Here is a 24,311-nt window from a genome sequence, read left to right as displayed (position 1 = left end):
TAAGCACAATGCCGTTTTCGTAGTTTAAATGAGTTTCAAATTTCTGTTTGTAAGATCTGTAATTCAGGAATGAAACAAAATCGTTTCTTAAGTGATAGAGATGCTGTTAACTGAATTGAAATGAGACTGAAATTAGTTTTTTTTCTGTATGAAAAGAGAGGCTTTTAACAAGGCTAATTTTGTTATTCAATTTTACACCAAATCAGTGCAGTTGAGGGGACAGTGAGTTGTCCCGTAGCATAAAGGCAGATGTAGGCAAAAGAGAATATCAACTGTTTGGACTGGTTCTGTAGAAATCTTTAGGACTCAAACAAGTTTATTGTGGAGCAGACTGAGAGCATTATACAAGTTGTGATGGTGACACAGCTGAGAATGTGGTAACACATGCTTGAGGTGGTATTTTTTAGGCTGCTTTAGTGTAAGTTTGAGTGGATCTGTTAATGCAGTTAGATTATTAAAGTGTTAGGGGGAGAAAATAGCAATTAAGTTAATGTATAGCTACTATAAGAAAGAAAGTAAGGATGATAATGAAGTAACTCTTAAGAACACTGGTATAAATATGTTGTCTAAACTTTGTCTTAAATCTGTTCCCTATCGATGTTTTCAATCAGTGAATGACAGATTAGATTAGGAACTTGCAGTTTAACCATAGGAATTTGGAAGAGGTGTTAATGACATGTGGAAGATGTGCAGCAGGGGAGTTTTAGCCTAGTGTGGTTTCTCTGGAACAGAGGTGAGAGAGGATTACAAAAGACAACAAAAGTGTAAAAGAAGCCACAATGGCCTCAATTAACAGTGTAACCTTCAAGAACGAGTAGTTGTGGCACTACAACAAAGTGAAGAAATTCGTATCCTGCTGGCTGAGAAATTGTAAAACAGTGATTTTTCTCTGCCAGGAGAAAAACTTCCATTTAAAGCTAAATCTGCTCAGTGGACAGCCTCAACTGTACTTCTGGTTCTTCCACAAGTAGTAGTAATAGCAAATACAAGCTTAAGCATTTTCATTCTCATGTGCTGACATATGAGATAAATCCCTTGAGGATCTTCTCTGAATACAATTGAATTGAAGTATTAAATCAGTTCTAACAAAAATTGTTCTGAAAAATCTAATTAGAGAAAACCTTGTACAGGAGAGAAAAAGAATCCAGAATCGTGGTTTGGATGTGATTTATTCCTGTCTTTAAATGTGCTGAACAGGAAATCCCAAATGTTGTCTTAGATGCCATTTTGGAAAAGGTTTACCTGTTTTTTTTTATTTCCTACTTCATAAGTATAATTTTTCCTCGGCCCTTTTGCAAGCTTTTTGGTAATCTCTGAAGAGAGCAGAAATCTATTCAGGACCCCTAAACCTTCAAGAGAGAGTAGCTGGTGGATATCTAGGTCTCCCCAGAACAAATGCCCTTATGTGGAAGAAAGGTGAGGAGAGGGAATTACTGAAAAAAAATATTTGAAGCCAGTGCAAGTTTACCCTTCCTGATACACACGTTTTTTCACTAGTGTGGATTTTAACCTGTGGTCTTCGTACGTAGCACTTTGGGGCAAACCTAGAACAGTAAGCAACAAGCACCAAAGTGGTGGTTGTGAGACAATTGACACTATTTCTCCAAGTGATTTATGCTACTCATGGATGGGGAAATGCTTCATCCAGAAAATAAAACCGGCAGGAGAATTATGTCCCTGGCACTATCACTGACTAAAACTAATTGATGATACACTGTCTTCATTAAGATGAAAGGGCTGAGTAAAGATAGAGGTCACCAGGAAAAAACAGTGACCCATTTGAGGCTTTGCTTTCTTATCATATGTTTATACCATAGAAACTGATGGATTCTGAGAAGTGTGGAAGCATCATTTATATATATATATATATATATATATATATATATATAGTTTGGGAATACAGCCCTTGTGAATTGATTACTGTACAATAAGAAATTTATATTCGGCTATTAATTAACAAAGGTATTTGTTAGGAAATTTGTTTTCTAGGAAATTCTTTTGTGTTTCAGTGTCTTATATTATTATTCCTCATTAATTGTAATTTTAATCCTTGTTTGCTTCTTTTCTGAGTGCAGAACTGCGGCCAGTCTTCAAAGGTACGTGTCAGTTTGTCCAGCAGAAACACGTGACTTTCACCTGTTTAGAAGATTTTTTAGTAGCTCTTTGTCAATGTGCAAAACTGATCCTTCATCAAAGAGTCACTTAAGTTGAATAGGGGAACCTTTTATCTTGTGAATGGTAGTAGCTCTTTGGTTTGGGGAAAAATAATGCAGTGGTTCAGCAATTGAACTGGGCAGAAAGGGGGAAATTGGTTATGACAATTGGCAGCAGCATTGATTTGTGCTTCTGTAAACCACAGTTTGGAGCTAGATTGTTAGCCTGTGTGTAAGCCTGGACTGGATTTGGCACAGACTTTGAGAAGTACAGAAGTTTGTTGTGTACTTAACCATTGGAAGTCCTGCAATTCAAATGAAACGGCTACCTTGAGCAGGGCACAGAAATGGCAGTCAAAACGTTTATGTAGGACACAAAGGCATGTTGGGTAGCTCTACTGTTGTTAAATAATAACATCTATTTTCTTGAAGTAAAACAGCACTCCAGAGTATTACCGTAGGAAATACTAAAAAACTCATGACGTAAAGAGATGGGATTTCTTACTTTCTGTTGTGATTGTTGGCATAGTTTAAAAAAAAGTATCAATGGTTTGCTATCAGCTGGGCAGATTTTTTTGGTTTAGTAATATTCCTTCTTTCAAAATCTGTGGTCTTGCTGGGCCCCCAAATGTCCATGTTTTTATTAAGTAGCTGCAGAACTTCTTTCATCTTTTATTTCAGCAATTACTTTGAATACTGACAGTGAATGCATTACTGGTTTCTGTGGTGAAAATGTGGTTCCTAAATAATAGATGTAACTTTAAAAGAGCTGGTGTGATTTCCATGGGCAAACATTAATAACTTCATGAACTAACAAATCCCTGGGGTTCCAGGGACATTTCAAAATGTGAAGTATTTGATTCACAAGTAAAGGAGAAGTATCTTCTTGTTTGTGAATCTATTTATTCTCTTGTCTGACTCCTTCCCAGATTTTTGTTTGAGTTTTTTCTTTGGAGTCCCAAAATAACTGGTTTCTATTTTTTTGAGATGTTATGCGTTTAATAATTCTAGCTCAAGAATATACAGTAATTCTAGTGTCTTCATAAAAATATTTACTTGTGCATTCCCAAGTGTGGTCTTCTTGAGCTGAAATATTTCTGTTATTTGCAAAGTAATTACTTTCTGATGTTGCAATATAAAAATAATTAGAATTCTTTTTACTTGAGTTTTAAGAGTAGATGGTATTTTTTTCTTGTTTAAAATCTTTCATGTGATTTTCTACAAAGACAGGCCAAAACTAATAGAATTTTAGGACAGAAATTTCCTCTTACTACTTGCCTTTTTTCAAAGGCCAAGAACTGGAGAGAGCCTATTTTTGTCATAACTGAATGTTTGTATCAGTTTTGAACAACATGCGAAGAAGTGTTTTCAAATGTTATTTTGTGGAACAGCATGTCCCATGTACTACTTAAATGAAACCTTTAGTTACAAAGTTTTCAACCTTGGCATACAAAGTATTTATCTTCTGTTGGCCTTTTTCTGGTTTTGTTTTTGTTGGATTTTTTCTGTGGTCTTCTCCTTGTTCCAGGGGAAACAAGGGAAGCAATGGGGTTCTTATCCAATGGACTTTTTTGGGCTACTTCTGTTCAGTCTAATGAAAGATGGCCAGCCTAAAAGGCCCTGCCTAAGCATAATAACCCATGAAATTAAAACTACCCTGTGGAGGTGCACATGTATTTTGCTCAAACTTTGATATAGAACTTTAATATTTGCATTTCCCAGGTTTTGTGCATGTATGTGCTTAAACTCATAATGCTAACCTTGTATTTTGGTAAGATTATTTTTCATTTTTTAATCATTTTATTCTTCCTTTTTTCCCTCCAGTATTAAAATCTAATTTTTGTATGTGAAGCTGGTGTGTAAAGTATGATTAAGTTAAATGGATTTATCCCTTTTAATAATGTAAAACTTAGTTTCAGGCAAACCAAGTCATCAGCATAGCTTTAAAAATTTACTGTGAACCTTGGGTTTTGTCTTATTTTTTAAAGTTCCTATGTACTGTAACATTACCTGCTTTAAGTAATTATCATACATTGTACTGGTTGCCACTAGTGACTGCTATAATTAAGGCTGTGAATCCGTTTCCATTATAATCCCTTATTTTCACACAATCATAACTTGTCAAAACACTAACCTTTAGGACCAAAGTTTTCCTCAGTTGTTTTGCTTAGAGACAAATTTAGGAGGAGGGAGCAGGAAAAGGAGTTTGAGCTATCCTTATAGTAAATCCTTGTCCAGTCATTTTGCATTATAGGCTCAAACTGCATAGCAAGGAGTCCGATAGTTATCATTTCCAGGGACAAAAAAAAAGTTGAAAGATCAAGGACTTGAGTTCTGGTTGCACTTCTAATTTTGACTAGTCTCATTGCCATTTTGTTTAGCAGAATCTCTACATAATGCTGCAAGCAGAATTAGTCTTCCTTTATTAGCACCTACATCCCATAAAAACCATACACTAAGTCAATTTGCTGATATCAGGTGGCAATTAGGTCACAGGAGTACAGAAGAGATAGAGTGGTCATTTGTGGATTTATGACTCCAGTTGTGAATCCTAGTCCTGAATTTGATGTTGAATTTTGAGGGTAAAAGCTTCTCTAAATGTAGAGAGGCAATATAAGAAAATATTTACTCTCATTATTTTCCCCGTAGCAGTTCCTAAATGTCAGTAACTACTGTACTGCTCTCTCCTAGGTAGAAAATTGCAGGTTCTGGTATTATGGCAGATAACGCTCTATGTAAACTTTTGATAGTGACTGCTGTACAGAGCTTGTTTAAGTTTGCATTTATGGAATTTTTGGTATGACTTGACAATTTTTTATCATATAAGGAGATTATGTTTTAAGGTGAGTTATAAGGGAATGCTTGGGTCGGCAGAGTTGAAGGATAAGCTTTCAACCCTAACATTCATTTCCTGTTCTTGTTTTATCATCCCTAACATTACATTTACTGCTGTTTCTTTGCATAGAATTCATTTTAAGAAATAGTGATTGATTCTTCCCCTCAGCCCTCCAGGACAGTATTTTAATTAGTTTCTTGAGATATATGACAATAAACTGAAGTTACTGAATAGAACTTCCAATTCCTGTTACATTCAGAATTTGCTCCTCCACTACTGTCTGCAAACTGTTGCTACTGCATGCATCTTTCTTTAGAAGATGTTGTGAAATACTACAAAGTTACAATTTATAGACAAAATAAAATATAACATACAAAAAAATGCATAAGCCTTTAAAAAGATCAGGGTTTGGGAGACCTTATTATCTGCAGAGGTCCTGCGAGTCATTCTTGCAGATGGGAATGTTTCCACATCTGGATTCTTTTTACAATTGAGGTCTTTGATCTGAAAATGTTACAACTCTCCTATGCCCTGTGATTTGTCTGGCAAGATGAGTTATTTACAAGTGCAATTGCTCTTCTGACAACTCAGTTTTGAGTGTGTAAGTTCTGAGGTCCTGATCTGTAATCCACAAGGACTGCTGGTAGTCCTTTTATTGGTTTCAGAGGGCTTTGATTCAGATATTTGGACTTTGAAGCACCCCATGTGGATTAGGTAAAGAAAGACTTTTTTTCAGATTATTATAATTTAAAGATTCAGGATACTGTGTCTGAAGTAATTTGACAGTGTTTCAAAGGCTTGTGAATTTAAATAAGTTTCTGATCTTTGTGTCTTTTCTTTTATTTCTCCAGTGGCAGATGAAAGCAAAGTTGGTTTGTTGGCCGGACACAAATCGGGTAAGCTGTCCTCCTATTTTGGAGAAAAAGTCAGCAACTTGAAAGTAGTATGGGCAGTAAATGAAGTCAGCTTCCACAAACTGTGGTGACAAAGACACTTGAAATTGAGGCATTACTTTGTAAGCACTGACTCCAAGTTGAACGATGATGAATTTGGAGTTGCTCTTTGCCAGGCAGCGTACGTAGGCAAGTCATTTGCAGGAAGAGCTGTAACTTTATTTTTCAGTCCAGGTATTGTAAATTGAAGAAAATGCACTTGCGAATAAGTAGAAGTGTGCTCTTGTGGAGTGTAGAGACTTAAACTGTACACACTTTGAGAAATACAAGTATTTATTTGCTTTTACAAAAATAATTTACAGAGTAAAAAAAAAAATGTTACAGCTTTTTCTTTTGTTGTGCTTGTGCAGGAGAAATAATTTGTTTTTTCTTAAACTTTTCAGGCGATAATAATAAAAAACATTAATCCACAGTGCTGCAATTACTCTATCTGCTTACTAAATAAGTTCTACCAACCATACCAGGACATTGTACAACTTGCAGCTGTTGTATTAGAAAACTTGCAAGGCATTGTCACGTAAGATGGTAATTTTTCATGAGCTTTGGGTAAGCTGACATGAGAAACCTTAAACTTCCTAGAAAACTTCAGTTATTCAGCAGTGCCTTCTGATGTTAGAAAATCCTGAAGTTTCAGACTGTCCCTTTGTAGCACATTGCACACTGCCCTTTCCCACTCCATGGATAGGTTTAAGAAGCTGAATTCATGCAAAAGGAGGTCAGCTATGAGATTCCTGATTGTTTATGGTATTCTTTCTCTATACGGCTGGGTGTCCTTCTTCTCTGGTGTGGATTTTCCTTATCTGAAGACCTTTTCCTGAACTTAGTAGACAAATTCTTTTTAAATTTTTTTGGCTTCTTTCCTAAGCTTGTGAAGTTCTTGGATTCTCTTTCTGAATCAGGGAATAGTTCATATGTCTTGTAATATTATCACTCCTGGGAAGAAAAAAATTCTTTCAACTTTCTCTTTTGGGAATGTGAAAGCTTCAAAGAAATGATCTTGTCAACTTGAAGAAGCTGAGGGTGTTGCCCTTGGGCTTTTCCCTGTTCAGAAAAATTACTACAAACATTGCAACATCATGCAGTTTACCAAAGATCAATGGAATTCACTGCTATCAAAGAATATTGAGGAGTAAGATTATAACTCTTTGGCAGTCAATTGTTTTAGGTACATTAAGCTTTATAATTTTTAGTAGCATTTGATCTTTCTTCTGCACACTTCTGCAGATTCTTGAAAACTCACTTTGAAAAGTTTTCTCTTTGAAGACACCTACAAATTTTATGTGAACATATGGACCTATGTTTATTGAACTTTGACTTGTTTGCTTTACTTATTCCTCACAGATCTCTTACATATACCTAAGATCTTTTTTCATAAACTAAAATCAGTGGCCAACAAATCACCCAAGGAATAGATACAAAGATTCCTCAAGTTGTTTCTTTTTTTTCCCCTGTAAGAATAAAATAATTTAGCTAACTTCTGAGACAGTTGGTGTGTAAATTATTTTTATTGGTTCTATCCTCTTTAAATACCGTTCAAATACCATTGAAAAACATTTCTCCTGCTCTCTATGTTCCACTTCCTAATGCTTCATAAAGGAAATCAAGCTACAATTTTGGTTTCCACATTTTTCCATTCAAATATTTAATTTAAAGGTCTGTTCAAGAACATGGTGTTCTTTTTCTCTGGTCCCTTTTTACTCTATGCTTTCTGGAAATATATGTCATATGTGCAATTGTCTGGCGTTTAGTCCCACCACAAAACTTCTGTTTTCACATCATTCATTGTGCTGCCTTCATGCATGTCCCTTAAGAACATTAAAGGGAGACATTGCAGCTTCTTGTGCTATGAGCAAACCACAGTATTTTTCTCATTACAGAATGGAGAGTTTCCATCCTATTCTAGACTTCAGGAAACTAAATGTACTTCTCTACAGAATTAATTATCACCTACTAACAATCAATGCAATTATCCTATCTCTCCTTCAACATGACTTGTTCTGTAAAATACACAGCTGAGTAATTCTCTCTAGGGAAATATCCTTTCTATTTCTTCTGGGGCAGTGGCTCTTCAAGCATTTAGTCTCAGCTTTTGGAACAGCTACTTTATCCCTCACATATCACATGTTACTCAGCAGCAGGAGTTAGAGGCATGCATTAATTTCATAAAGGGTTATCACAATTCTCTGTAAGACTGAGGCATTAGAAAGATCTGTAGCTCTAGCCCCATTTGTCATTTTGTATATTGCACCCACAAGCAGTAGTTCCTTTTCCCCCCACCTTACTTAAAGAGTAATTCTCTAGATTTGGGTTTTAGAAGTATGTCAGCACATATCCTGAGCTTGTAAGCATGTTCTGTGGAAAGGTGGCTGGAGCTTTGTTCCAAATACATATATGACCCTTGCAGAAATCTACCAGTGAATTCTGGTTCTCATACCTGGCCTGTATTTCATCCTACTGGATGGAAGACTCCTGCTGTGCTCACAGGTGCTCTTAGTATTGAAAATACTAAGAACACTATTGAAAATATTTTCTGCAATGCCATCAGCAAAAGCACTGGAGTGCTGTATTCATGCGGCCTCCTGGTCCTTTTCTGGAAAAAAAACCAGATTTCAGTGTGTATGAGTGAGTGTGTGTGTATGTAAGACAAGTTCTCTGAATCCTCTAAGAAAGAATTTGTCCTCTGTAACCTTCCTGCCTTCCTGTGTGCTCAGCAATGGTATGCCAATACCAATGATGAGAATGAGAAGCAGACAAGTAGTGCCTCTGTTGTATAAGCAGAGAAGATCCTTGAAAATTCACAAAGATGAAAAATCAGCAGCTTTAGCTTAGTTTTTCATAAAACTCCTAGCTTTTTGTAAAAGCAGTTCTAGGACAGTTAAGAGAATATCCTTTATAAAGAAGGGCAAGAATTGCATATCAAATATAACCTGATTTGTATCAAATAATGAAATTGAGTACTGATTTTTTTGCAACTATTTTAATTTTTTTTTTCTAAAATTCTTTTTTGTGCTCTGATTTACTGCTTAGAACACTTTAGTATGTATTGACTGTCTGCTGAGGTCTCTGCTGACACAGCTCTTTCAGATGATGCAGTGCTGGAGAAAAGCTGATGAGTCTTTCTTTATGAGCTCTGACATATTAATTAGCAAAATGGTCAAAAAAGCTTTCCTATTTTTATTTTAATGTCACTAGACCATGCTTTTGGCTGGGCTTGTGTTTCAAGACCGTCTTGAAACAAGATGAGCAAGATCTTATTTTCTTGCTGGCTGCTATGTGAGGAACATGTGACTGGGCTATGGCTTAGTACCAGCAAGGCTGAGTGATAGGGGGTAGTTCTGCTACCAAGCTGAATTTGAATTAACGCTGTGTGGTAAAACCACAGCATGTGGCAAGAGATAGGGTTCAGACTTGAGTAGGAAAAGGCCCATTGGGATAGTTGGAAGAATGCTTCTGGTCAAGCTCTGCCCCTTACTGTTAATTTTGCTGCCAGTGCAGTTCCCACTTGGCTGTTCAGCCTGTGGGTAGGGTTGGTGTTCTGGGAAGGAAGGCCTGGAGAGGCAGCTGTGCAGCTAAATCCTGCAAGGGCAGCCTGTCCTGGGGCCCGAGTGCCATCACAGCTGTACTGCCTCATGTGTGGATGACTGAGTTGTGGTTTAACTGCAATTCACATGGGAAGTGGAGATAGTTTGGAATAATTTAGGTTAAAGGTCTTGGTGTATTTCTGCATTCTTTAATGCCAGGATGTACTCTGCATTAAGGACATTTTACTGAGGTTTTGTTAAAGCTAAGTGTGAGCTATTGGAACACCAGAAAAATCCAGTGGTTTATGCATAGTTTTGTAGCTCAAGAGGCTTCCTTTTAATCAAGGAATCTGGTGGGGAATAATAGTGGATTTAGGAAAGACTACAGAAAGCTTAGTGCATGCTGCTGGGCTTGCTTGAGGCTGGTGCCATTGTAATAAGTTTCATTTGCAGGAAACACAATTATGTCGAAGAAGTGGATAGGGAAGTGCTGTTCTCCTCTCCTGATGCCAGACTTTATAATTTTATTAAATAAGCCTTCTTGCTGCTGTAGATGTCATTAAAGCTTGGCTTTTCAAGGGGAGCATTGGGTTTAGTACTGAGTTCATAAGGATTTACATAGTAACTTGGTCCACAGTAGAAAAGACTCGTGTAAATGGCTGAGCTGCCTGACATATGCAGTGAAGTGCCTGTCCAAACAGCCTTGCTACTAACTGAAAGTGTGTATCATATGGAATCTCACCCTTCCCTTTGCATTTCTGAGAGGAGAAAAGGTTGTTTTTAGTTTATTTTATTTCTCTGAGAATAAGAATTGTAATGTATTTGTAATGTAATGTAAATGTAATACTTGGCTGCTTCCATCCTTCTTGCAAGTGTGAAGAGGACTTGTCTATTTCACAGTCTGCAGTATACCTCAGCAATAGCAGTGTAGCCTGACCTGTGTGTCTTGGCTTGGATACTGGATATAAGCAAACTGTGGTGTCACTGGAAGCTGTGCAATGTGATTTTTTTTTCCCATCATTCAGCCCATGTGATGCTTGGTGATATTTCGGTGTGACTGGCACAAAAACAAACTCAAGTACCTTTCTACAATGCTTCAGTTGACTCTATTACCCACACCTCGTGCCTCTGTAAGCTTTGAATCATTAAGCTGTGGGTTATGTTTGATGGTTTATTGTGGGGAATATTTTTGCAAGATTTTTCACTCTTTCCCTGTTACATTCAGTTGGGCATCTCTCCTGAATGATTATATTCTTATGATAGTGTTGTTGTTCATGTTATTATCAACATTATCATCAACTTTGATTATGATTCTCCAAGCCAAGTGTTGCTTTGAACTTACAGTTCCACATTAATTCTCATCTGAGAATATCTATCAGTTCATGCAGCTGAGAAGCAAAAAGTAAGGTTGCTCTTTTCCTGCAGGTCACTTGTGGAGTTAATGTTTTCTCCTTTATTTATGTCTGGCAAAGAGTAAAGTCAAGGATATTACATTGAGTGTATTATATTGTTGGGGTTTAAAACAATTTCTACTCCAAAAATTAAAACACTCAGCTTCCATTGACTCCCTTGCTGCTGTTGTTTTTTTCTTTTCTTCAAGCACAACTTGTCTAGTGAACCTAGGAGGATACATTAACTTACTTAATACTCAATGCAAATATGGCTTTGCTACCCTTTTAAAATGAACTTTATTTTTTAACATGTATAATAGTGTTATATATTATGCTATATGTTGTTGTAGATATTGTCATTGGTTAGAGCTTGGAGGGTATGGGGAGGATTAACATTGCTAATTTCACAAAAACTGTATGTATTGATGCATGAGAAGTTTGCTTTGTGACTGACTCAGGAAAAGGAAGGCTGGACACTTAGAATTCTGTGATTCAAACCATTATTCTAAATTAACAGAACTTACTGTATTATTGAATTTTAGTGAAAAGCAGGCTGTAAGTCAAAATCCCTTCTGAATGTCAGGCTAGGGGTCTTTACCATCCCCTCTGCCTGCCAGGTCTATGTGGCTGATAAACAGCTCTCAGATAACGTAGTTAGATGGTTCTCCTCTGTGGAAGGAAACAACCACTCATTTTTACTCTTGAGAAGAACAATTTTATACTCCCAGTAACTCACCAGCTGTAACTATTTCTTTGACAGATTTCTTTCCAATTTTTTTTGTGGTTTTTTTTTTTTTTGAAGACTTTATTAGCTGTGTGATGATGATTTGTTGTGACCCCTTTTTTGTTAGGTCTTGAGAAAGTCATCTGTAGATAAAAATCCCTCACTTGAGGGTGATGTTTGATGTTATGATGTTGATCTAAAAGCTTGCTGCTGCTGAATAAAGCAGTCTTGGGCACCATGCCTCCTATCTGCAGCTGCGTGGTTTCCATTATTCCATTCTTTATTCCAGTCTCACAGCTTAGCTGGTGAGATGGTTCAGAGAACTAGATAGCCAAAAATTCAAACATGAAGGACAGAAATGAATAGTGCTGAGATTATCCCCTTGAACCACCCATTTGAGAGACAAGCTTACATGCCATAAGAAGGGAAATTCAGCAAGTGGATGGATGAGAACCATGAGGCAGCTGTCTACTAAATCACCATATCTACCATGTCAAATGATACCCTCATTGAATTCAAATGCCAAACTTGCATTAATTTTTAAATTTTTTTAATACTGTTTTACTTGCCATGAATAAAGCCACTTTCTCAGTGGCAGGACCAGGGAATAAAAAGTGACAGTAAACCTCTGCAAACTGAACAAGAGCATCCCTGCTGTCTCATCCTTAGAATGTAAGAATCTTTTCTAAATTCACTTGTTCACTTTGATTTTATGAATGCTTTGTGTTCTGTGACTCTTAGTATGCTTTGTATTAAGATACGACAGATCAGTGCCCGTTGATCTTTCTTTGAATTACAGTTATTAAAGTGAATAGATCTGATCTGCTGAGAACAATAACAAGCTTGCAGGAGAAACCTGTTTTCCCTCCATGTTCTTGTGTGGCATTTAGGATCTAGAGCAAAACTGAATTTACACCAACAGCAATGCAGATGGAAGTTCAAGAGTCTAATTGAGTTTTTACAAAATCTCATGTTGACTGAATATTTTCCTGTTATCCCACGATAGCCTTGTATTTATAAAGGCCAAGCCATGTGTTTCTGCCCCCTTTCTCTCTATGCCACCATTATTATTCCTATAGTTCCATTATGAGCTGTTGTGGGAAGCTAACCTAGCAGAAAAATAATTCTACAAAAAAGAATGGTATTTTTCTGGTTTAGTCAAGGGAGCAAGAAAAAAAGAAGTTCAGGAGAAGAGAAGAATGATTTTGTAGCTGACACTTTTTGATCCTGGGATCAGCCTAAACTGAAGAAGTTGACTGGGGTGGAGGGCGTAGGCAGACACATCTGAAGGAGAAAGTGTGGATGAAAGAAGATTTGCAGATCTTCAGAGATGTCTTTGTGCTGAAAGAAAGGAAGTGGGGGAGCAAGTTTGAGTCTCTTTTATTGTCCTGAGGACTAAACTGAAAGTGAGTTTCTGAGAGGTTTGCTCAATGGCCTGTGAAAGTTGTTATTGTGTATTTTTGACTGTGTGATGTTACTTACTCTAAATGTACTGTGTCTGTCTCTTAGTTTTGTTTGGGCTGCTGTGCTCTGGGTCTGGTCCTGTCCTAAGGAGTGAGAGAAGATTGAGCAGTCCTTGAAAGCGGCTGGGTCTGACAAGCAGGGAGATGCTTTTGTAAGGGCCAGATGGAGTGATCAGGCAGCTTGGACAGAAAAAACCAGTTTTTGTTAAGAATCACAGGGAGTAGGTTCCCTACCCTAGGTGAGGTTTCTTTCAGTCCAGCTGATCACAGAAAGCTGCTGAACTAGAGAACCAATGACACTGTAAAGGCCTAAGTTATACAGAAGCATTTATTTCATTCTGTCTCACCCAGAAAATGATAATTTTCTGTACTATAAAACCAACCCCTGCCTTCAACAGCAAAGCCCTTTTCATATTCTCACTTCAAGAGCAAAAGTGCATGTACATCTACCAAGTAGGTCTTTAAGAACTTGGACTTCTCTGTGAATGAATCTTGTGCCCTGAATTGGGGACCAAAGTAAGATATTTCCATTTGACAAGCATGGAATAAAACCTAAAAGTTCCTGTGGGTAAGAACTTTAGAAAGTACTCCTGTGAATGCATAGCTAGGGAACTGCCTGCTAAAGCTGTGACATGAGTTTATTAGAGCAAGATGCCGAAGAGGGATTCTGTGTGTGAGGAATGCCTTATTTTTAAATGTGAGTAAACTTCAAATGCATAACAGAAAGGACAGCCTTTTCCCAGAGGAGAAGGTCTGATCTGGCAGATATCCAAACTGCAGTGTTCTAAAATAAACAATAGTGGTGAAAGATTTGCTTCCTTTCGATCACATCTCAATGATATGGGAATTATGTACAACTTAGTATGAATCATTGGCATCCAAGGGTTGCAAACCAACAGCCTTTTTTCCTTTGGGGATATTCTTTCCTCTAGGAGCAGAGAAAAGGATAGGAGCTTTGTTTAGTGTGACATGGGAAATTTCAAGCTCAGCAGTTCCTCAATGTTACAGCTCCATTATGATACAGAAGTGGGAAAAATGATTAGGAAGAAAAATCAGACACACAAGTATTTTTTCCAGCCATGCATTAATACTAATTCTGCTTTTTTACTTTTTTTTCCCTCCTCTTTAATTTCCTGAAGTGATTCTGGGCATATTGTTGTATTAACTGAGGCTTGGAGGTGGGTTCTGATGTTCACATTCCACAGTTGCCACTTCTCTCGTAGGTCAGTATTGCTGAATATTGCTCTGTGCAGAATTCAGTAAAGCAGGTCAAGAGAGCATTAAAATATCCAGACTCTGTAAGCAGTGTAAAATGAAATAAAGTGTAGACTTTTAATTGTTGTGATGAATGCATCCACTCCACATAAGGCCTGCTGGTATTTGAAGTAAGTGGTCGTGTGTCTGTGGTAAATCCATTGTGTGCCAGCCTGCAGTGGGCTGGAGGAGTAATGTGCCTGCAGAGCTCTGTCTGTTGTGCGCTGAAATTCCCTCTCTAGGAAACGGCGCGGTGCTGGCAGGAGTTACCAGCTGTGGGCTGTTTGGGGCTTGCATTCTCTTCCTGAGACCTGGCAACATTTTCCACTGTGACTGTGCTGAGCCTGCCACATTTCTTGTCTTTGCTGAAAGTTTCTGCTATGAGTTGGAGCTTCCTGCTGCCTTGTGTTCCAGGTTGTTTCTGACTCATACGAGCGTAGGAGAGCTTGTAAATATGGTGGATGTGTCTAGAGGAGGAGTGCAGAAATAAAGCTATTTCTGAAAGAAAAAGCAGTGTAACTGTGTTAGTGCAGAATTTCACACAGGGTCATAGATACTGCAGTTCTCCAGATGTGGTCATTAGGACATAACATCTTGGTACCTCGGGATCCTGGAATATCACATGCAGAAAGAATTATTACTAAATTTTAAGTGACTGGAGATGGCAAAACCCCAAGAAAACAGGCATTAGGCCTAAGCAAAGGTTAAGCAACAGTATATTTTAAATTTGAAAAATGTAAATAAATCAGTGCTTTTTATTAAAACTGTGAAGATTCAAAGGAAGGCACAGCAGCCAGCAAAGCAAGTTTAATGTTTAAAATCCGAGGGGCCTCTTGCTGTATGTTGATCTTTAAAGTAGAGAGTTTCTCTGGTGATGGTGCCTGAACAGATGGCTCATGAAAGTGCCTACATGACTGATAGTAAGCTGGTTTCCATCATGGAGCTCCTTCCGTGGCCCTAAGAAGAAAGCTGAGAACAACAAGTGAATCCATCGTGTCTCCTGCCTTTTTAGGGTTCTGTAAGGCTCTTCAGTCATCAGTGCTTTAGCTGTTGACAGCCAGACTGCATAATTTTCAGAAAGCAAAACAAATTCCCTCAGTCTGTGTCTTCTGTAATTGAGGAGAAAGTGATGATGTGATTCCAACGCCCCTGCGTAATATTTACCACCGTCTGCAGTTAGAACTGGAGTCACAGCCTTCCTGTCAGTGTTTCTCTGACTATTGATTTCATGTTCCTTTAAGCAATACCTGTGCTTTTTTTCAAGATTTGTGGTGAATGATCTGCAGGTATTCAGGAAAGACCTTCAGAGTATTAGGTGCTGAAAGCTGGCTGTGATCAGTGCTGGCAGCTACTGTGATTCTTTCAGTTGCTTGTTGCGACCGAAGAGACCAGCAGCCACTGCTGAATGCCTCATTTTATTAATCCTTTCCCTCCAAGAGCTGTTTTTTTGCTGGGCATGATATTCAGTGCTGGCAGTGGGTATCCTGAAGTCACTGGTGCCAAGGAGTTAATGAATTTGGAAAACTTCCCAGATAATACATCTGGCCCTCTAACTTATATTTTGGAGCATGAAGTATGAGATATAGAAAGAAGAGCATGAACTAAATGAGCTCCTGGCTGAAGAGAGGAAGGGTACACTTTTCTTTTTCTAAATTAGTTGACTGAAAGTTAAAAATTATGTAGTCCCAAATAAAATTTAACTCTTGTGGGGTTTTTTGGGATTTTGGTTTTGAGGTTAGTTTGCTTGTTTACATTTTTAAAAATTTTGTTATACTGTGTATTTGCCTGTTGCATTATCTTCTAAGGCTTGAGTATAGAGAGGGAAGCATGTTAAATTCTCCACTTTGAATGATTCTTTGCCTTCATTTTTTATTTTGAAATCCCATCATGTTGCCATGTCAATAAAAAGGACTTTGAAGTTAATTGATATGTCTAGTCTAGCTCACTTCTGGAATAGTATCTTGTACAATGTTTGCTTCCTATAACATTTGAAATAAGCCTTTATTATATAAAATGGGTTGCTGGTGCTATTTATTAGTACACATTTTTGTGTAATAAAAGATGTGCAGTGCAATATGGTTCAGAAATTAACTTTGAAGAAAAGAATTACATTGCTATTTGTATAGCTCATAAAATAGCATTATTTTTAGTGGGTCTTTCAATCCAGCAGTGCTACTTAGCACTTACCTACAGAGCGCTCCAGAAGGACTGAGAATATCATCCCTAATTAAGTGTCTGATAAGCCTAAGAGCAGAGCAGGAGAGTTTTTCTGTACATAGCAGTGACAAATTGAAAGCATATTGGAGAAGAGTAGAAGGCACTTCCTTGAGATACCATTGACTGTCAGCAGGTGCCTTCCCTTTGCCTCAGGCAATGGCACTATGCTGCCCTTTCAAAACCTACCTCCTCTTGCATTTACCCATTTTTCTGCCTGATGTTTAAATAGATGAAAGTTTTCATTTGCTTTTATTTAGTCTTGCATGGGTGATGGAGTTTCTCATGGTTCTCATTTGGCCTACAGGTAATAAGCGTAATGATTGGTACCTTAACTCTATGAATGTACAGAAGATCCCTGTTAACATGAGATCAGACTTATTTATGTTTGCTTGGGATTTTTAAAAGAAATTGAAATGTTCCTTCCCTCCATACCTCCCTCCCCCAGGTAGTGTGACATCTATGCTGATGCTGATCTATATCTGATTCCTGCCCTTTTTGATTATTCACCTTCAGTTGTGAAAAATAACCTTAATCCTTCCCCCATCTTTGACTTGGTTCTCTTATCTAAAAGCAACTTTTTTGGACTGAATATCTGTCTGTGAGGAGAGCACATCTGTGACCTGCAAGGTTCACCTGCAGGTTCTGAAGGATGGGGGGAGCATAGTCCCAGGAACTGCGGCTGCAGAGCATTTTTCAGTAGACCTTCTCCTGTTCCAGAGTTGCTCAGTTCACAGACTGAAGGGAGGAAAGAACCATTCATCCAGTGAGACCAGTGGGCTCAGGGCAAAGCAGAGAATTCCATGGAGAGAGTCAGACTCTAGTTCTGCAGTTTGCCCAGTTTCAACATGCTGGTTTCCTTAGAGCCATAACAGCAGCAATATCCTGACTCTGCTGCTCTGGCAGCTTCAATATGGACTGTGGCCCTCTCAGTGCTGGGGTCAGGACCTGGCAAACAGGAACAGAACTAGTGCTTGGTGCTAGAGGTCTGCAGCCATTACTGAAAGGTGATTGCACATTCAAAGATTGCAAATAAAAACCTCTATTACCTTGCTGTGGCAGTTTTCAAGTGTTTCTATGTCGAAGGACCAGACCAGAGAATCTGGCATTGATTTGTTTAGGTCTTTCGTGTAATTACAATTTTTGTTGCTATCTGCAGTTGGCATAAATTCCTGTGTTTGAAAAAGGAGTTGTATTTTTCGTTGCCAGTTGTAATGCAGCTGTTGACAAACAGAGATGTTATAAAAGAGAAATTCAATATAGTGTAGTTAATCAGATGCCTCTTTTTTTATTGCTTTATAATCTTCTCAGATGCCTAATTCTGAAAGCAAAATGATAAAATTGTTTGATCGAAGCTTCTGGAGTTTAATTCCTTTTTAAAAAATAGCACAGTAGTTTAATTTTAAAGGTACCAAAAATTGAGCTTTACATGAAGGACTAAATTTTGCCAGCAGTTGCATGGAATAACTCACTGCTTATGACTAATATGTCCATCACAAAATAGCTGCAAAGAATAATTCTCAGTCTGAGTTTAGACTGAAAGAGCAAACACATTAAAGAAAAAACATACAGGAGAAAACAATTTATTGCAGTCATTCTTTTTCTGCCATTCTGTAAGGAAATATGGATAATTCATTAAGTCTCAGAAGAAAGCCCTTTGCTCTCCTTTACTCAGGTTTGGTTTTCTCTTCTCTTTTTGTGTAGAGAGTATGGGTGCAGTATGCAGTAGTCGCTGTGTTATCACCTGTTAAGTGTCATGCGTGACACATCCCATTACAGATTCTGTGAAACTGGAGCCGTTTGAAGTAAAACTTTCCATTCAAGTGTCAACTGAAGCGTGAGCTTTATTTGCTTTTTCTTTGACAGAGATTGTTCTTTTACTGTCTCCTAAAATAACTCTGATATTTGTTTTTGTTTAGGAGAGGAAAAGGTAAGAATATCTAGCTAGAGGCTGGGAAGATAGGAAGCTACCAGGGGAAGTGGAGGGGAGCTAGAAAAGGGTGCTGGGAATGGGGCAGAAGGGGAGATTGGGCATGTCAGCAGGTGAGAAGATGCAGTGTGGGAAAGGGTGGCATTACCAAGAGAGAGGGGGAGACAAGCTTGTGTTGATCTAGGACAGCGGGGAAGAGAAAGGTAGCAACCAGCTGTGCAGGACAGAAGACTGCTTTTTATGTACAAACAAAGCTACAAAACCCCACAAAAACAAAACAACCCAAAAAAAGTGACAACCAAAAAAACCCCACCAACACCCCACATGTAGAAAAATATATACAAAAACTCTGTTCATTAGAAAAATATAAATTTGAAGGTTTGGGAACCTGAATCTTCATCTTCCTGTTTCAGTTCCTTGTCGCTGCGACACAGGTTTTGCATGTTTGTCTTAAAATGACATCACATTAGTGTTTATTGAAAAACCCTTGCTACCAAGGCTTTGATAAAGAGGCATGAAGGCTGTTTACTGCTGATGTCTGATATCAAAGTCTGTGCTCAGTACAGATGGGGGAGGGGAATTGCTCTACATGTGGAAGAAAATACTAGACCTTTCCTGAAAGACAAAAACTGGAGTTTTGTAAATAAAATTGTCATGATATATTTGGGACGTAAAATGAAAGTCTATTAGAATGTGCATAGAGAGAGAGAAATTGGACACCTCTGGTATAGCATTTTTCAAGCCTAAGCTCTTTACTTTGCAATTTTAATAGTACTCTTTTAAGGTCATTTTTTGTATATGATTTTAATACATAGTCTGTTGCTTTAACTACTTTCATTAAAATTTTATGAGCCTTTTCAGAAAATCAGATGGGAAAATGCAAATAAATTATGCATTTTATTTAGTATGTAGTAGATACAGTATTACTGTATGTGTAAACAAATAAAAATGTTTATTAATATAACAAACACTATGCTGAAAGATCCTGCTGTAGTCTATAAACCACATAGGCTATAAAGAGTCACTTTGAGTTTAAGTAGGTAGTGCTGGACCAAACCTCTGGATTTGGAACAGTACAGAGTGACAGTATAAAAAGATTCATTATCTTAGCTATTATAAATAAAGTGGGGGGGGGGGGGGGGGAATGTCATGAATTATGAGGCACAAGATTGAATCTGAAAACCTTAAAACATTCATTTTCTGAGAGCAAGTACCTAATATTTTATAAAATCCCACAGAGTTCTCTGCTAGCTTAGTTTTGCTTTTTCACCCTTCTTCCTCTCCTGGCAGAGCTCACCAGTAATCTGTTAAAATTCTGACCTGAGCAGTCAGCACAGTGCTATGTGTCAGTGATTAGCTTACCTGTCTTTTTACTGCTCCTTCACCCTGTGAGATGCCAAAGCAACAGAGAAAGCATATGTAGTAGTGAATGTTATCAGTGGGGAGAGATGTAGGTATATACTTGATTTCTTCAAGCCAGGTAATGTGTTCATTTAACTTCTGTTTGATGAGAAAACCCCAGCATCATAGGAGAAAACTTCCTAGCACTACTTGTACAGGTCAACACAACCTTGTTTTCATGGTGGTTTGGGAGGTATTTTAGGGGAGTTTTGGGGAAGTTTTGACATTGTGCTGTGTGTGTTGTGCTTCATGTCAACTCTAGACAGAGGAATCCTCTCACCTAGAGTAAAAAAGTGGTAAAATGATCAAAATGTGGAGCGAACTCTGCCCTTGTTTGTTTGAGCAGTTTCTCACCTCACAGGTAGCCCTGCTGATTTCGGTTTCCTCAGGCCTTGGTGACAACAACCGTCTGCAACAATTACTCCTTTTAAACCTTATATAACTGGGCATTAAAAGCTCCACCTCTTTCTTTCTATCTTTGATCTTGTTACAGCAAATGCTTTATGATTCAAAGTAGAAGAAGGAAAATTAGACATTTTAAGGAAATTTTTATAGCTAAAGAAGTAGAAACAATAATTCTTCTCCAAGTTTAATGATGAGTGATGTTTTCAGCATATGAAGTGTCTTCACTTCCACTGTAATTTCCATTAGCAGAAGAGAGTGCCTGTTTCAGTAGTGATTTTTAGAAAAGGAAAGCCAGGAATAACTCCTGTAGTAAATAGCAACTATTAACAATCAGAAGGCCAACAATACTAGAATGACTAATACTGAAATATACTTTTGCAATTAGAGCTTTCATGCTTTTGTAACCTTTAGTAAGGAATTGTTCTTAAACTTCAAACAGAATTTCTTAGTACCTTTATAAATCAATTGCCCTGTAGTTTTCAGTTAAGCAATTTAATTGCTTAATCAGAATAAGAACCTAGTGATTAAAATTTAAGAGTCATGTGGTACCAGGCAATATCAATATTAGTTCTTACTCAGGGTAGCTGGTTTAGATCAAACTGAATGAAATAGAAGGCATGTTTGCAATATCCTTTAGCATGCAGGAATGTCATCTAAGTCCTCTCTAGAGTTAAGAGTACAGACACTGAAGAGTGACATAGCAATAAGACTGTAATAAAGCTGCCACAAAACACCAACTCCAAATCAGAGAGCTTCTGCGCTAGAACAGCTTTGAGGATTGTTGGATTTTTCATTATCTGTGTTGAAAAAAATTAGCCCTTCTGTGAAGAGCATCTATGCAAGAAGGGACTATTTTCTTAGAACAAAGAAAGTTTAAGAGAACTTAGTGAAATTCTGTGCAGAAATCTATAGTCTTGCCACTCAAAAGTGAGCCAGTATTGCAGGAATATGGGTAGTCTTGATCAGAAATTATCAGATGCTAAGTATTAATTCTCTTTTGAGTTGGTATTACACCAAGTGCAGTGGGATTTTGGCTGATGGTTCTGTTTTCATAATGGAGGCAGTGAGGATTTTATGGAAACAGGAAGCAGCAGCAGCACTTTTTGCTGGTGGAGTTGTTGTTCTGGACGCTTTTCGTCTGTAGCACATCCTAGGAGGTTAACAGTCATACTGGATCAGATAAAAAGTCTGCCTCTGTCCTCTTTCTGATATTATCAAATGCTAATGCCTAATGAGAAATACAGAGATATGACAAGTTTGTCTTCCTTTACTCCAAGAGCTCTCCTTGCCTTCAGATATTCAGAGACTTAAAGATGGAAGGGAAGAATAGCTTCCTTTTAGCTGATAATCTTCAACAGATCTTGTTTCTCTTGAGTTTTCTTACTTCCCTTTTAGCATATGTAAACTCTTAGTATCCACAACAACAGAAAAAATTATTCACATAAGTGTTTATCAGGGTTGTTGCTGTGAAGAGAAATGATGACTGATTACCCGTTTCTTTCTTTCACTCTTTCAGCAAGATCTGAACCCAAGTAGTAGCTTTCAGCTCCTTCCTGGGGGACTGCTTTTTCGCAGGGGGGCCAATTAAGCATCTGGTATAACAGCCATTACATTTTTATTCTAATAACATTAGCCTCAGTGTTTCAAAATCTGATTTTAACTTTTTGCTCTGAAGTAAATTGCATAGTATGTTTCACTTTCCAATGTGAGGGTTGATATACTGTGAAGCTGTAGAAGCAGCTCTGAAGAAGAGGCTGTCAAACTGCTCTGATTAACCATGTGCTAATATGCATGAAGTTTTAAGAATTGTGTTAATACTTTAGTGATTGATTGCCATAAGTGTGTACTCAGCCACAGTATGGCTTGTTCTGCATTATCTTTTTGAGGATATGGAATGGCATGCATTATACAGATTAACCAGTTTTCCCTCTGAGTGTGGAGAAAATACTTGTCCACAGTCAAAAGACTAAAGAAAGAGAAAATATTTGATGAAAAATAGGACACAGGGCCGAATACACATGCAAGTGTTCACTCTTAATACACAAGAAAAAATTAGCATAATCATATGGATGTTCATAAATCTATGGGCCCAGATGTGATCCATCCCAGGGTTATGAGGGAGTTGGCAGATGAACTTGCAAAGCCACTCTCTATCATTTACCAACAGTCCTGGCTCACTGATGAGGTTCCAGAGGACTGGAAGCTGGCCAATGTGGCACCCATTCACAACAAGGATAGGAAGGAGGATCCTGGTAACTACAGGACAGTTAGCCTGACCTCAGTACCTGGTAAGTAATGCAGCAGTTTATATTGAGTGGAATCACACAACACTTACAGGATGGCCATGGTATCAGACCCAGCCAGCATGGGTTTAGGAGGGGTAGGTCGTGTTGACCAACCTCATCTCCTTTTACGACCAGGTGACTCTCCTGGTGGGTATGGGAAAGGCTGTGGATGTTGTGTACCTGGACTTCAGCAAGGCCTTTGACACTGTCTCCCATTCTCATGGAAATGCTAGAGAAATCTGGCAGAGCTGCTTAATATCTGTGACATTGTTCAAAACGTTTGTTCTTGATGTTTATGAAACTGGCATTTAATGTAGCTGGAGCAAAAGCTTATGATCTCAAGAATATAAGTGATATTTGTTATTTAGTTTTAAAAAGCTACTGGACTAATAACACAAGCAGCAGTCATGAGCGGAGAAGTGATGTGTTTGCAAAGAATGAAGTTGTATAGCTTTATGTTGTATGACTCTATACAGCCAAATATATTTGCCTTCCTTTGTAAATAAACTGTAGACAATATCTGTGTTTTGGGGGCAAAGAGACATCAATGTGCTATCCTTCAAGTATTAAAAAAAGAAAATATAAAATTCAAAATGAGATTACTATAGAAAGGAAGATATTGTTGCAAATGATTCAGGGTATTAAATGGCAGTATGTAATCTGCAATATCATATTAGAATTTGAAAGCCTTTTACTGTCTAAATCTCAAATTAGGCTAACAGGAAAAGGTTTATAAAAGGTTTATCAGTTCTTTCTATTTATTTGTGCTGTATATCTGACAGCATTTTCTTGAACACACATTTATGTCCTGGTTGGGTGATGATCAACAGTAACTCCTGCCTGGCACATTAATGTCACTGCTTTGACTCCATGAAGGTGCTGTGCCTAGAGGTCAAGCCCTGCGAAAGTAAACTGTCAGGCTCAAAGAAAACCAAAGCTGTGATTAAGGATTTCCAGATTCCTATTTCAGAAGTTGGCATTATCTAGCATATTTCGATGGATTCCATCAGTCTTGACCAAAAACCCAGTACAACATCAGCAAAGGAAGAAACCATTACTTAATGTAAGAAAAAATCAAAGCACATTGGTTGGAAAGCATGGGGTTTTTTAAAATATGTTAATATTTTTTAGTTTTTAAATGCTGTAGAGCTAGAAAAAGAGCACAGTAAAATCTGTTGTAAAGTGGGTAAATGTCTTCCAAATTATTTTAACTTTTCTTTTTTTTTTTTTTTGACTGGACTGTACTCACCAGATGGACATACAAGATAAAAAATAACCCAGGGGAAATACTGCAACAATCTATTCTTGTGAACTACAGTTGGCAGAGATGCTTTTGCCTCAGAATGCACACATGATGATGTGTTTAAAGGATGAAGTAATGTTTCGAAACTGCTGGTAATCTATGATGATGCATCTTTGTGCTCTTTATACTTCTGAAGCAATTAACTTCTTTCCAGACATTTGATTCCTTGAACTAAGTGAAAACAGCACTTTCAAAGAGTGAACAGGTTCCTCTTGAAAGGCACATGAACCCGTTTGTTTCTTCTTACTCTTTTAGCAAGATCAGGGTATAGCCAAGGATGGCATTCTGGATTGTTAAAATAACAAAAACCTTTTTTTAATCTACAGTTCACTACCTTGAATCCACTGCAGGCTGAATTTACGAACATCTGACACTCATGCTGTAACTTGGGTAAAATGAGTTATTGTTGCAGGCCTCTCTGTGGGCAGGGATGTAATGCCAACATGTGGCTCTTGCCGAGTACAGTGATCAAAAGACA

At 37.8% G+C, this 24,311-nt stretch overlaps 1 protein-coding gene across 2 annotated transcripts in view; it reads left to right on the top strand.

The window, feature by feature from the left end:
* Positions 1-24,311, top strand: part of PARD3B (par-3 family cell polarity regulator beta) — a 391,422-nt gene that overhangs the window by 219,000 nt on the left and 148,111 nt on the right. The window contains exon 16 of one of the 2 annotated variants that reach the window (XM_054278137.1): positions 5,841-5,885. The exons of the other annotated variant lie outside the window; for it this stretch is intronic. Coding sequence (XP_054134112.1) covers positions 5,841-5,885 — 45 coding nt within the window. The remainder of the gene's footprint in view (positions 1-5,840; positions 5,886-24,311) is intronic. 2 annotated transcript variants of the gene reach the window in all.

Source organism: Melozone crissalis, unplaced genomic scaffold (assembly GCF_028551555.1).
Source record: "Melozone crissalis strain CALT ecotype California unplaced genomic scaffold, PUWL_Pcris_2 ptg000023l_1, whole genome shotgun sequence".
Taxonomy (NCBI): Eukaryota; Metazoa; Chordata; class Aves; order Passeriformes; family Passerellidae; genus Melozone; species Melozone crissalis.
Note: the sequence above shows the minus strand (reverse complement) of the source record. Positions and strands in the feature narration are given on the sequence as shown.